Source organism: Hippocampus bargibanti, linkage group LG03 (genome assembly GCF_051943395.1).
Source record: "Hippocampus bargibanti isolate YZ-2025 linkage group LG03, ASM5194339v1, whole genome shotgun sequence".
NCBI lineage: Eukaryota > Metazoa > Chordata > Actinopteri > Syngnathiformes > Syngnathidae > Hippocampus > Hippocampus bargibanti.
Window position 1 is genome coordinate 3,512,594 of NC_142736.1, and position 14,981 is coordinate 3,527,574.

The window sequence follows — 14,981 nt, forward strand, 5'->3', positions numbered from 1 at the left end:
AGCGCCAAATTAGTACTGAGCAGATGAAGCGCTGACGAGTCCGTTTTCACTCATTCACTGCCGTTCACACATTTATTTGATATAGAATAGAAAATAAGATGTAGTGCCCCAGTTCTGAATTTGTTCGGGTTTTGTTTTCGTTTCTTGCTTGGGTGACAATGAAGCGCTAGCCAGACCTCTGGCAATGATTTTTTGTCCTTTCCGCAATTTCCCCTTTTTTTTCACATGAATAAAAAAATACATTAACAAAGAAATAAAAATAAAAAATAAATAATGGAAATAAATAAATAAATGAACAAATACATAAACAAATAAATTAAAATCTACATCAAGGAAGAAATAACTAAATGAACAAATAAATACATAAATAAACACATACATATACAAATAAACACATTAACAATTCAACGAAAAATTAATAAATGAAGAAATAAATAAATCAACAAACGAACACACACATAAATAAATAAATAAATAAATTACCAAACCAACTAAAAATACATGAATGAAAAATAAGTAAATAAACAAATACATCGATCAACAAATAAACACACACATGAACAAATAAATAAATACATTTTAAAATAAATAAATACATGAATACATTCATAACTGAATAAAGAAATGAAGGCACAAACAACCAAATAAATAAATAAATAAATAATACATGAAAAAATACATGAATACATAAATAATTGAATAAATAACGTAATAAATAACCTTATAAATAAATAAATAAATACACGATTACATAAATAATTGAATAAATAACTGAATGAATAAATAATTAAATAAATACATGAATACATAAATAATTGAATAAATAACGTAATAAATAACCTTATAAATAAATAAATAAATAAATACACGATTACATAAATAATTGAATAAATAACTGAATGAATAAATGATTAAATAAATACATGAATACATAAATAATTGAATAAATAACGTAATAAATAACCTAATAGATAACCTAATAAATAACAGAATAAATAACAGAATAAATAAATAAATAAATAAATAAATAAAATAATCAAATAAATAAATAACTGAATAAATAAATGATTAAATAAATACATGAATACATAAATAATTGAATAAATATCATAATAAATAACATAATAAATAACATAATAAATAACATAATAAATAACCTAATAAACGAATAAATACATGAATAAATAAATAAATATACAATTACAAAAACTATTGAATAAATAACTGAGTAAATAAATGATTAAATAAATACATGAATACATAAATAATTAAATAAATAACCTAATACACGAATAAATGAATGAATAAATAAATAAATCAATCAATCAATAAATAACTGAATAAATAAATGATTAAATAAATACATGAATACATCAATAATTAAATAAATAACCTAATAAACATATAAATGAACGAATAAATAAATAAATAAATATAGATATAAATAAATGATTAAATAAATACATGAATACATCAATAATTGAATAAATAACCTAATAAACAACCTAATAAATAACAGAATAAAAATATAAATAAATAAATAAATAATTGAATACATAAATGATTAAATAAATACAAGAAAACAAATAATTGAGATAACCGAATAAATAACCTAATAAATAACAGAATAAATAAATAGTTAAATAAATAAATACATGAACAAATAAATAACGGAATAAACAAATGATTAAATAAATAAATGATTAAATAAATACATTAATACCCAAATAATGGAATAAATAAATAAATGAGTACATACAAAAATAAATTAATAAAGTAATACAAATAAGAGAGGGTGTGCGGAGGTTTCTTCACGACTCCCTTATAACCCTGTCGTTTCGCCACCTCTTTATCACGCATCTGTAATCAATCTATCGGAAATCCGAGCAAGGTGAGTGATGTCTCCGACAACTCCCACACTACCGATTCCCGTCACAAAAAGGCACAAATGACCTGCTGACCAACATCTCGCACCCCTTCTCCCTCGAAAAGTGTGTGTCCTAAAAATGAATTTCCCATACGACACCATTAAAATGAGAATAATCCGTTCCCAGGTCCCCATAAAACATACTTTTCTACTTTGTAAGCCTTACACCAAACATAAATTACACAAAATATGCCTTATTTTATGTATAATAAATTTGCTATGGTATTATAATTAAAGAAATAAACTGTATGTTCGTCATTTTTTTGACATTGACATGCATTAGTTTTTGCCATAATAGGCTTTGTATGCTCTGTTAGCGCTGCAGACTAAATACAGTGATTCCTTGGCTTACGAACTTAATTGGTTCCCAGACTGTGTGTTTAAGGCAAAAAGTATGTATCCCAAAAAATTATTTCTCATAGGAAACCATTAAAATGAGAATAATCCGTTCCCAGGTCCCCATAAAACATAATTTTCTAATTTTCTAAGCCTTAAAACAACACATAATATACCTTATTTTACGTATGATAAATGTGCTATGGTATTATAATTATAGAAGTAAACTGTACTATATAAAAAGTCGCTTTATTGACCTTTGTGATGGTCGTCGATGGCTTGATGGAATGGAGTGACCGGTTTCCTCAGCGTGAAACACTTGATGAGGAACGTAGCCTTCTTCTTTCACCATCTTGGGAAATGATCCCTTGTAGCTTCTTTCTCTGCAATCATTTTACCTAGTTCCTCATCAATTGTGTTTGTTCTGTTTAGCTAGATTGATAGCTTTTTGCATCAAGTGTACAGATGGCGTGTGCGGGATATTTGTGGAGCCTGATTGATGGGATATTTTAGCCTTGCAGTCTACACTCTGCCTTTGAATAAAGTTGAAACAAGTCCAAATGTCACTGCTGCGCTCTTGACCAATCACGTGGCTTGAACCGAAGACTGGGGGCGGGGAATAGAGGAAAAAAACAAGTTGGCTGCCATTTTCTTGTGAGGAGAACAGGCTCGTTCTCGAGCGACACATCACTCATTGTGGCGCTCCGTGTGTATCCCGAAAAACAGTTTGTATGCCAAGGTAAAATTTTCATAAATTTAACGTTCGTAAACCGAAAAGTTCGTAAGCCAAGGGGTTCGTAAACCGAGGTATCACTGTATCAACAACGCATGGGAGGGACAATAGAGAGAAAATATTTGACTGGACAAGAATGGCAATTGACTTCCTCCACTGTTGTTTGTTTACTACACGAGTGATTTATGCCTCACTCTCTCCGGTGGCTTTAATAAGGATTCCCTCTGGGGAACGGCAAATGAGAGGCTTTCTGTTTGCTAGCAGACTGAAACGTCCTTCCTCATAGGCTGGGTCTAAACAAACACGTCGGTGGGCTTACACCTATTTTGCGCTTTTCGACCTTCAAAGTAGCATATTTTGCGGTGTATATGACACACCGGACTATAAGGTGCACCTTCAATGAATGACATGTTTAAAACATGTCTTCCATATATCGGGCGCACCGCATTATAAGGCGCTACAGAAGCGGCTGGGGTTACGTCATACACCGATTAGACGATAACTGAAATAACTGAAATTAAAAATTCCATTACAGTGATACCTCGGTTTACAAACCCCTTTGCTTACGAACTTTTTGGTTTACGAACGTTAAATTTATGGACATTTTACCTTGGCATACAAACTATATATATATATATATATATATATATATATATATATATATATATATATATATATATATATATATATATATATGTATATATATATATATATATATATATATATATTGTATATATGTATGTATATATGTATGTATATATGTATATATATTGTATATATGTATGTATATATATTGTATATATGTATGTATATATGTATGTATATATGTATATATATTGTATATATGTATGTATATATATTGTATATATGTATGTATATATGTATATATATATATATATATAAAATCAGGCTCCACAAATAACCCGCACAAGCCATCTGTACACTTGATGCAAAAAGCTATCAACCCAGCTAAACAGAAGACAATTGATGAGGAACAAGGTAAAATGATGGCAGAGAAAGCACCTACAAGGGATCATTCCTCAAGATGGTGAAAGAAGAAGGCTCCGTTCCTCGTCAAGTCTTTAATGCTGATGAAACCGGCCACTCCATTCCAACAAGCCATCAACGACCATCACAAAGGTCAATAAAACCACTTTATTATACAGTACAGCTTATTTCTCTAATTACAATACTATAGCACATTTATTATAGATAAAATAAGGTATATTTTGTGTAGTTTTAAGGCTTATTTAGTAGAAAATTCAATTTTATGGGTACCTGGGAACGGATTATACTCATTTTAATGGTTTCCTATGGGAAATACATTTTTGGGATACACACTTTTCACCTTACACACTGTTGGGAACCAATTAAGTTCGTAAGCCAAGGTATAACTGTACGAAGCTTGACTTACGGGTGACGGAAGACATTAAAATCTCCGGAGTTTATAGTAGTTCTCTTGTTTCGGTCTCCTTTTCCACGATGGAAGTGAATGATCCCATCTGGTCAAGTGCCGTGTCCTCCGCGGTGACAGGCAGGAAGTCAGGTATCACCTTCCGGTCTGCTAACCGCATGTTTCTCACTCAGCCGAGCATGAAGAGTGAACATCTTCATCTCTGGAGTCACGGAACTCTTCTCTTCATTACATTTTGATGAAGCGTCACGCAGAAGCGAGGAAAAAAAAAACAAAAAACGAGAGGTCGCCGACGGTGCTGAGACAACCGACTGGTTTTCTTGCTTTTCCATCAATGCTTGATTGCCCAAAAGGGACAGAAAGATTGAGCAGACTTACAAAGTGACAACGTTGCCTTTTACGTCTCCAACCCTGGAGCGCAGAATCCATTTAGGAAGGCCTAAGTCAAGTCGAGGCAAATTGAGTAGAATTGGAATTCTAGCCGTCTTCATTGTGGGCCTATTCTATCCCCGGAGGCATTCGAACCAGATGCCCGAGCCACCTCACATGGCTTCTCTTAATGTGGAGGGGCAGCCACTCGACTAGGAACTACAGTTGTAGGTATAGACATTCAATGCAGCGTCAGAAACCTTAGATTATCTTCTTTCATCAGAAAGAAATAGTTAATTCCTAAATTATATGAGTCAGTAGTTATCTGATCTAGAAATGGGGGTGGCTGTACAAAAGGCAAATACTGTCCCCTCGTGGAAGGGAAAAAATATTGCCAGAGGTTAATCTAATCTAATCTAATTCCTAAAGGTAGTCCACATGAGGAATTAGTTTTAGGTAGTACACACTGTACTAGTATCATCATGAAAAATACATGACAAATAAGTACGGACGACAATGAATAAAGGTTAATCTAATGTAATCTCATCTAATTCCTTCATGTAAGTGGTACCTCTCAGGAACAACTGTGAGACAATGTACAGTGATACCTTGGTTTACGAACTTAATTGGTTCCCAGACTGAGTGTGTAAGGTGAAAAGTGTGTCTCCCAAAAATTAATTTCCCATAGGAAACCATTAAAATGAGAATAATCCATTTCCAGGTCCCCATAAAACGTAATTTACTAGTTTCTAATTTTCTAAGCCTTAAAATGACACAAAATCGACCTTATTTTACCTATAATAAATGTGCTATTGTATTATAATTAAAGAAATAAACTGTACTGTATAATAAAGTCATTTTATTTGTGATGGTCGTTGATGGTTTGATAATTGCCCGGTTTCATCAGCATTAAACACTTGATGAGGAACGTAGCCTTCTTCTTTCACCATCTTGAGGAATGATCCCTTGTAGGTACTTTCTCTGCCATAATTTTACCTTGTTCCTCATCAATTGTGTTCTGTTTAGCTGGGTTGAAAGCTTTTTGCATAAATTTACAGATGGCTTGAGCGGGTTATTTGTGGAGCCTGATTGATGGGATATTTTAACCTTGCAGTCTACACTCTGCCTTTGAACTATCAAAGTTGAAACAAGTCCAAATTTCACTGTATTATATCCATTTTCTCACTCTCTCTCTGTAATCTGCCTATCTCTTTAATGTTTAACCCCCCTCCCTCACTGCTGCGTTCTTGACCAATCACGTGCAGCTTTAAGACTGGGGGCGGGGAATACAGGACGAAAACGGTGCACTAATTTTTGCCTTGTGTTTATCGGTTTGAAATAAGTAGGCATTTTGTGTTGGCAAATGACTCTGTAGTTTTTCAGAAACGGTACTGCTTTTCCTCTCCTTTTTGTATCTTGAGAATTATTGGTTTAATTCCCTATTCTTTCTTTCTGACATTTGTTGAATGACCACTGAGGGTACCCACAGTTAGCGAGTGCTCCCCTGATATGTTTTGACTCCTTTTCTCTACCTTCAATGCTAGTTGGTATTAGTTTAGCCCTATGTTGGAGGGTTCTGATAACTCCTAGTTTGTGTTGTAAAGGGCGGTTAGAGTCAAAAAGTAAGTATTGGTCAGTGTGCGTAGCCTTCCTAAAGACTTCTGTTTTTAGCGCTCTGTCTTCTTTTATAATTACTTTACAATCCAAGAAGGCTAGTTGGTTCTCGAGTGAATTTAATGTTCATGTCTACAGAGTTGAGGTGATCTGTGAAGGATTGAATTTCTTGTTTTTTTAATTATGACAAAAGTATCGTCCACATATCTAAACCAGTGTCGAGGTTTTGTCCCCGGGAAGGATGTGAGGGCCCGTTTCTCCATCTCTTCCATGTACAGATTAGCCACTATGGGTGAAACTGGCGAGCCCATCGCACAACCATGAATTTGTTTGTAACATTTTTCCTTTTGGATGCACTCATTTTTGCCTTAAAGTGTTTATCGGTTTGAAATAAGTAGGCATTTTGTTTTGTCAAAGGACTCTGTAGTGTTTTCACAAACCCCTACAATGTAAGGTACTGCTAGACAAGCGAAACCACCGCTGTCCAACCCAAACTTGATGACGGAATTTGAAAATCTGCCACCCATATTTCCTTTTAAATAAATGAGACACTTAGCTTCCTTTTGCTTGATTTATTCATGTCGTCTTCTCTTGACCCCGAACTCGCTTCAAATCACTTCCATTTGTTCGCAGCTAACAACTTTCACGTACGTCGTCAGAAAAATGTTTTTGTCTCCAGGTAGACAGACGCGCATACCCAAACGTTTGCGTGTCAGGTTGTCGTCGGCACTTTGCGCGTTTGCCTCAACCTTCTTCTTGTATTTTTTTTTTTGTTCGGTGAGCGATCTTGAAATGTCTGTAATTTTTGTGCTCACGCACCTGCTGCCAATGTATAAGGTTCCCGCGGCTAAGTAGACGGAAAGGAGACCTCGGAGGGTGAACTTATTCAAAAGCAATTACAATGATACCTCGGTTTACGAACCCCTTGGCTTACGAACATTTCAGTTTACAAACGTTAAATTTATGACCATTTTACCTTATTCGCCGCCCCCAGTCTTAAAGCCGCACGTGATTGGTCAAGAACGCAGCAGTGAGGGAGGAGGGCGGGGGTTACAGACACAGTGAGACTGAGGTCGTTCTCCATAAAAGAAAATGGCAGCCGACTTCTTTTTTTTTTGTCCTCTATTCCCCGCCTCCAGTCTTCGGTTAAAGCTGCGTGATTGGTCAAAAACGCTGCAGCGAGGGGAGGTGGTTTAAACATTAAAGAGACAGGCAGACGACAGAGAGAAAGTGAGAAAATGGATAGAAAACATTGACATTTTGACTCGTTTCAACTTTGATAGTTCAAAGGCAGTGTCAACTGCAAGGTTAAAATATCCCATCAATCAGGCTCCACAAATAACCCGCACAAGCCATCTGTACACTTGATGCAAAAAGCTATCAACCCAGCTAAACAGAACACAATTGATGAGGAACTAGGTAAAATTATGGCCGAGAAAGCACCTACAAGGGATCCTTCCTCAAGATGGAGAAAGAAGAAGGCTACGTTCCTCATCAAGTGTTTCATGCTGAAGAAACCGGCCACTCCATTCCATCAAGCCATCAACGACCATCACAAAGATAAATAAAACAACTTTATTATATAGTACAGTTTACTTCTTTAATTATGATACCATAGCACATTTATTATACGTAAAATAAGGTAGATTTTGTGTCGTTAGAAAATTAGGCTTTGAAAATTAGAAAGTAGAAAATTATGTTTGATGGGGACCTGGGAACGGATTATTCTCATTTTAATAGTTTCCTATGTGATAATAATTTTTGGGATACACACTTTTCGCCTTACACGCTCTGTCTGGGAACCAATTGAGTTCGTAAGCCAAGGTATCACTGTTTCAGGTTACCGCAGCCTCGTAGACAAAAAAGGAGACCTTGGGGGTGGTTGAACTGAAGACTTATTCAAAAGCAATTACGGTGTTAAGATGCTTTCAAATAAGGATGAATGTAGCGACTGGACGCGTCAAGGTGTACATCATCAGCGAACGCTTTCGTCCGGTGAGCTCAACGCGGTGGAACGCCTTTTTCTATTGGAGCGCGATCGTAAAGTAGGGCTTGAACTGCTTTAGGAAGAGCGGTGAAAGGCATTGAGCTGATGCTGCGGCTAGTGAATCGCCGTTCTATTACATTGTCTATCAAGGGTTTCACGGCAATTTTGATTGGCGTATTTCCCGGTGTATGAGGTGCACTCAAAAGCATTGATTTTCTTCCAGAATTCAGAGTTAAGAATCGGAATTCAGAGTTAAATGTCGGAATTTTGAGTTAAATGTCAGAATTATGTGTGAAATGTCAGAATTATGTGTTAAAAGTCAGAATTCTGAGTTAAAAGTCAAAATTTTGAGTTAAAAGTCAGCATTCTGACTTAAAAGTCGGAATTCAGAGTTAAAAGTCGGAATTCAGAGTTAAAAGTCGGAATTCTGAGTTAAAAGTCACTATTTTGAGTTAAAAATCGAAATTCTGAGTTAAATGTCAGAATTATGTGTTAAGTTGGAATTCTGAGTTAAACAATGGAATTCAGAAGTAAAAATTGGAATTCAGAGTTAAGTCAGAATTCTGAGTTAAAAGTCAGAATTCTGAGTTAAAAGTCGGAATTCTGACTTAAAAGTCGGAATTCTGACTTAAAAGTCGGAATTCTGAGTTAAAAGTCGGAATTTTGAGTTAAAAGTCGGAATTCTGAGTTAAAAGTTGGAATTGTGAGTTGAAAATCGGAATTCAGTGTTAAGAATCGGAATTCAGAGTTAAAAGTCGGAATTTTGAGTTAAAAATCGGAATTCAGAGTTAAAAATGGGAATTCTGAGTTTGTCAGAATTATGTGTTAAAACTCTGAATTCTCAGTTAAAAGTCAGAATTTTGAGTTAAAAGTCAAATTCTGACTTAAAAGTCGGAATTCTGACTTAAAAGTCGGAATTCTGAGTTAAAAGTCGGAATTCTGAGTTAAAAGTTGGAATTGTGAGTTTAAAATCGGAATTCAGAGTTAAAAGTTGGAATTCTGAGTTAAAAGTTTGAATTTTGAGTTAAAAGTCAGAATTCTGAATTAAAAGTCGGAATTCTGAGTTAAAAGTTTGAATTCTGAGTTAAATGTGTGTGTGTGTGTGTGTGTGTGTGTGTGTGTGTGTGTGTGTGCCTTATAGTTGGAAAACCTTTAGATATTTATATATTATATTTGGAAACCTTTTTTCATTCCGTGCCCGCAGCTTATGCTGTACTATCAAACTTGGGTTTTCCAACGTCTCGGTTCTCAACGAATTCGGTTTTCGACCGAATTTTTTTTTTTTTATGACTTGAAAATTGGTTCTCATCCGAACTGAATGCACCCCTTGATGAATGCATGGAAAATCCTACTGGAACCTCCGCACCCTGCCCACCACCTTTTCCCGCGACTCTGCTCAGCGATTGTTAAAGCGCTATATGAACCAAAAATTGTGGTGTTTTATGACTCAAAAATGGGTTCTCAACCGAACTGAGCGCACCTGAATGCACCACTTGATGAATGCACGGAAAATCCTACTGGACCCTCCGCACCCTGCCCACCACATTTTCCAGGGGCAGCCCTCAGCTGTTGTTAAAGCGCTATATGAACCAATACGTATATATTGCATTGTATTTTGGTCAGCCGCACTTATTTCAAACTCATATAACTCCAGACCAATATAATTTAGGAATTAACTATTTAATTTAATTTCGGAATTAACGCTATTTTTTCTGATGAAAGAAGACAGTCTAAGGTTTCTGACACTGTTTTGAATGTTTATTTAGTCCTAAAACTCAATATTGTGTGGGACCTGAAATTGGAGTGACTATGACAAAAACCCTGGCAGTGGAATGGACACATTATTGCACATTGTCTGGCAGTCAATGAGTTAATATTGCTATCCCAAGAGAGCCTTGATGTCTTGTCAGAGACGTTTGATCGGACAATGTGGACGAAGGCTCGAACACAGAAATATTGCCTTTTACTGCCGGCAGGGAACGTACTATTTCATGACAGACGCCCAAATTCTGCAGCCCTCTGCCAAGCTATTTATTGAGGGTATATGCAAATTAAAGTGAGACATTAGTAAAACATAGTTTTCTCGATTAGAATACCACACCTCTTGAGTTCTAAGCACAAACAGCTGTAAGCAATAAGACATTGTCTTTTTAATGAACTGATGAATTTGTAACCTGGCTAATGAGCTCTTCATGTGAAGGACTTTCAAGTCGTAAATTACTTCTGTGATAAAGGAATTTCCCAAGTCCTAAATTCTGTCCGAGGCCAGATCTCCTAGATGAAGATGAGAGTTTAACAAGCTGTCTGTTGACCTCAGATTGACCTTCATACCCCCCCCCCCCTTTTTTTTTTACAGCTACACTCTACGTGTGGTAGGAAACGGTATCAAGGCTCAAGCCGCCAACCCGGAGGTCAAAGTGAAAGGAGCCGACGCCGTCATCCATCAAGTCATCGACAAACTCAAGCATATCAACCAGGTGGGCCTCGCCGCTTGACGTATTGCCACACTGTCGGAAAATGAGCGACATCGCAAGGTGTCACGTTCTTAGATAATAATAATAATAATAATAATAATAATCCATTTCATTTCTAAGCGCCTTTCAAAACTCTCAAGGTCACTTTACAGTCACAGCATAAGTTTTGTAGTGGGTGAGCAGCGGCAGCCACACGCGCCAGCCTACACTCAACCGGCAAGTAACTCAAATAGATAGAAAGCTAGCTAGCTGGCTAATAGGTAAATAATAATAATAACAATAATACGTAACTCAAATAGATAGATTGCTAATAATTAGTCATCTATTAGCTAGCTAACGTGATCTATTTGAGTTATTCCCGGTAGAACGGGGTCACAGTTGCTGGCTACCTAGCTATCTATCTATTTGCTAGGTATTAGCTGTCTAACTAGCTAACTAGTTAGCTAGCTCAGTATCTATTAGTCATCTATTTGCTAGCTAGCTAACTTCATCTATTTGAGTTATTCCCGGTTGAGTGTACGCTGGCGCGTGTGGCTGCCGCTGCTCACCCACTGCAAAACTTTGCTGGCTACCTAGCTATCTAACCGTTTTTCTATCTATTCGCTATCTATTAGCTGTCTAACTAGCTAGGTAGCTATTGGTTATCTATTAGCTAGCTAGCTAACGTGATCTATTTGAGTTATTCCCGGTTGAACGGCGTCACCGTTGCTGGCTACCTAGCTAGCTATCTATTTGCCATCTTAGCTGTCTAACTAGCTAACTAGTTAGCTAGCTCGATATCTATTAGTCATCTATTTGCTAGCTAGCTAACTTGATCTATTTGAGTTATTTCCGGTTGAACGGGGTCACCGTTGCTGGCTACCCTGATTGCTATCTATTTGCTGTCTATTAGCTCTCTAACTAGCTAGATAGTTAGCTAGCTAGGTATCAGTCATCTATTAGCTAGCTAGCTGACTTGATCTATTTGAATTATTCCCAGTTGAACGGGGTCACCGGTGCTGGCTACCTAGGTATCTATCTATTTGCTACCTATTTGCTATCTATTAGCTGTATAACTAGCTAGCTAGCTTTCTAGCTATTAGTTATCTATTAGCTAGTTAGCTAACTTGATCTATTATAGTTATTCCCGGTTGAACGGGGTCACCGTTGTTGGCTACCTAGCTTGCTATGTATTTGCTATCTATTAGCTATCTATTAGCTATCTAACTAACTAGCTAGCTAGGTATCAGTTATATATTAGCTAGTTATCTAACTTGATCTATTTGAGTTATTCCCGGTTGAACGGGGTCACCGTTGTTGGCTACCTAGCTTGCTATGTATTTGCTATCTATTTGCTATCTATTAGCTATCTATTAGCTATCTAACTAACTAGCTCGCTAGGTATCAGTTATCTATTAGCTAGTTAGCTAACTTGATCTGTTTGAGTTATTCCCGGTTGAACGGGGTCACCGTTGTTGGCTACCTAGCTTGCTATGTATTTGCTATCTATTTGCTATCTATTAGCTATCTATTAGCTATCTATTAGCTATCTAACTAGCTCGCTAGGTATCAGTTATCTATTAGCTAGTTAGCTAACTTGATCTGTTTGAGTTATTCCCGGTTGAACGGGGTCACTCACCGTTGCTGGCTATCTATCTATTATTTGCTATCTATTAGCTGTCTAACTAGCTAGCTAGTTAGATAGCTAGCTATAAATCCAGGGCCATACAATTTAGGAAATATTTCTTTTTGTCCTGATGAAGAAAGAGAGTCTAAGGTTTTAACGCTGTATTGAATGTTTATGTAGTCCTAAAACTCAATATTCTTTTGGTCCTGGAATTCCAGTGAAAATGACAAAAACCCTGGCACTAGAGTGGACACATTTTTGCATATAGATATTTTTTTCATGACTTAACACTTTAGTCAGATTACACAGCACAAGCAATTGCCGATTGCTCAGTTATCGTTCTTAAACGCTCTGACACGGAAGCGTAAATTATTGAAGAGGTGGGGGGGTCGCTTCGACAACAAAAGGTCACTTCATCTTGACGCTTAGCTTAGCGCAACCCCATTCGGAGTCCACGTACGCTTCTACCGCCTTATGTGTTCAATTTGTCGCCGACAAAAACTGAACCGTCCCAGCTATTTGTTTCCTGATTTCATCATTTCTTTCCTTTGCTTTGTTGAGTCGTACTACAAAAAAATAATAATAAAACAATAAAATCCTTGACACTATTTTATGCGCCTCATCCATCGAGACTAACTGAGGTCTAACGTTAGCTTAGGGCAAAAAAAACAATACAACTATTCGACAAAAGAATGCGGTGATACCTGGGTTTACGAACCCCTTGGCTTACGAACTTTTCGGTTTACGAACGTTAAATTTATGAAAATTTTACCTTGGCATACGAACAATTTTTTTCGGGAACTTCGCGAACGAGCCTGTTCTCCTAACAACAAAATGGCAGCCAACTGTTTTTGTCCTTTATTCCCCGCCCCCAGTCTTAGATAGTTAGAAGGTTGATAGTTCAGAGTGTAGACTGCAAGGTTAAAATATCCCATCAATCAGGCTCCACAAATAACCCGCACAAGCCATCTGTACACTTGATGCAAAAAGCTATCAACCCAGCTAAACAGAACACAATTGATGAGGAACTAGATAAAATTATAAAGCACCTCCAAGGGATCATTCCTCAAGATGGTGAAAGAAGAAGAAGGCTACGTTCCTCATCAAGTTTTTAATGCTGAGGAAACCGGCCACTCCATTCCATCAAGCCATCAATGACTATCACAAAGGTCAATAAAACGACTTTATTATACTGTACCGTTTATTTATTTATTAATTTTTACTGTCATAACTTTGCTGCTGTGAAATGTAAATTTCACCACTGCGAGACTAATAAAGGCAAATCCAATTCCATTATAATAACATAGCACATTTATTATACATAAAATAAGGTATATTTTGTGTAGTGTTAAGGCTTAGAAAATTAAAAAGTAGAAAATTATGTTTTACGAGGACATAGGAACGGATTATTCTCATTTGAATGGTTTCCTATGGGAAATTAATGTTTGGGATAGACACTTTTTGCTTTACACACTATGTCTGGGAACCAATTAAGTTTGTAAGCCAAGGTATCACTGTATACTCAAAATATGTTGGATGGTTTGTGTCTTTTGCTAAAGTTCAGTAAAGTTCAAGTTTCAGCGTAACAATAACGGAACAATAATGACAAAACAAAAAACAGATTCATTCAAAAACAGATTCATTGAGCTCTCAAGCATGATTGCATCGCATCGCTAGCTGGAAACACTTAGTGAAAGAAAGCGCCATGACTCAATTAGAGAATTTATGACTCAATTAGCTTAGGATAATATATTAATTTTATATTTTATATATTTTATATTTTTACATTGACATGCATTTATTTTTGCCATAATAGGCTTTGTATGCTCTGTTAGATAGAGAGAGATAGCTAGCTCGCTATCGAGATAGCTCGGCATCTAGATAGCTCGATAGCTAGCTTGCTAGAAAACCTTGCTTAAAAACAACAGCTTGACATCGTATACTATCCTGTTGTGTAAACGTCTCGTCGGCCATTTTGAATTGATTTTGACTATATATATATATATATATATATATATATATATATATATATATATATATATATATATATATATATATATAATCTGGCTATCTAGCTAACGAGCTAGCTATCTCGCAATCTCTCTCTATCTCCCTCTCTCTGTTAGTAACTAAGCGGACGCTAAATCAATGAATTTGTCTATTTTTATACTTTTTTTGGGCTTTCTTATTCATGTATTCCTTTGTTGTTTGTTGTTGTATGGTTTGTTTTTGTTGCGTATACAGCTATGGTGGTTTTAAAGTGCTCAAGAAATGCAGTTTAGCATGACATGGCGCCTTTAATCAACATCTCTCCTTCTTTAGTTACGTACAATTGGGAAACATTGATTCAGATGTTGTTGCGGCGTATTGCCCATCTTATATTTGAAATTCTTTTCCGTTCACCGAGTAAACCAACCCGACCGAGACAAGTAGGTTTAATCTGAGTTGATCAGAGGTTAAGATAGCCAGTGGTCTAAAGTGAAATGGCGGCTGTCCTTTGTGTTGTCAAATGCCGACTGCG

The 14,981-nt window shown here is 36.1% G+C and overlaps 1 protein-coding gene across 1 annotated transcript in view; it reads left to right on the forward strand.

Annotated features, from left to right (window-relative positions):
- Positions 1-14,981, forward strand: part of gpc5a (glypican 5a) — a 122,140-nt gene that overhangs the window by 57,005 nt on the left and 50,154 nt on the right. Inside the window, exon 7 of the mRNA XM_088991527.1 lies at positions 10,737-10,857. Within this exon, the coding sequence (XP_088847653.1) occupies positions 10,737-10,857 (121 nt within the window). The remainder of the gene's footprint in view (positions 1-10,736; positions 10,858-14,981) is intronic.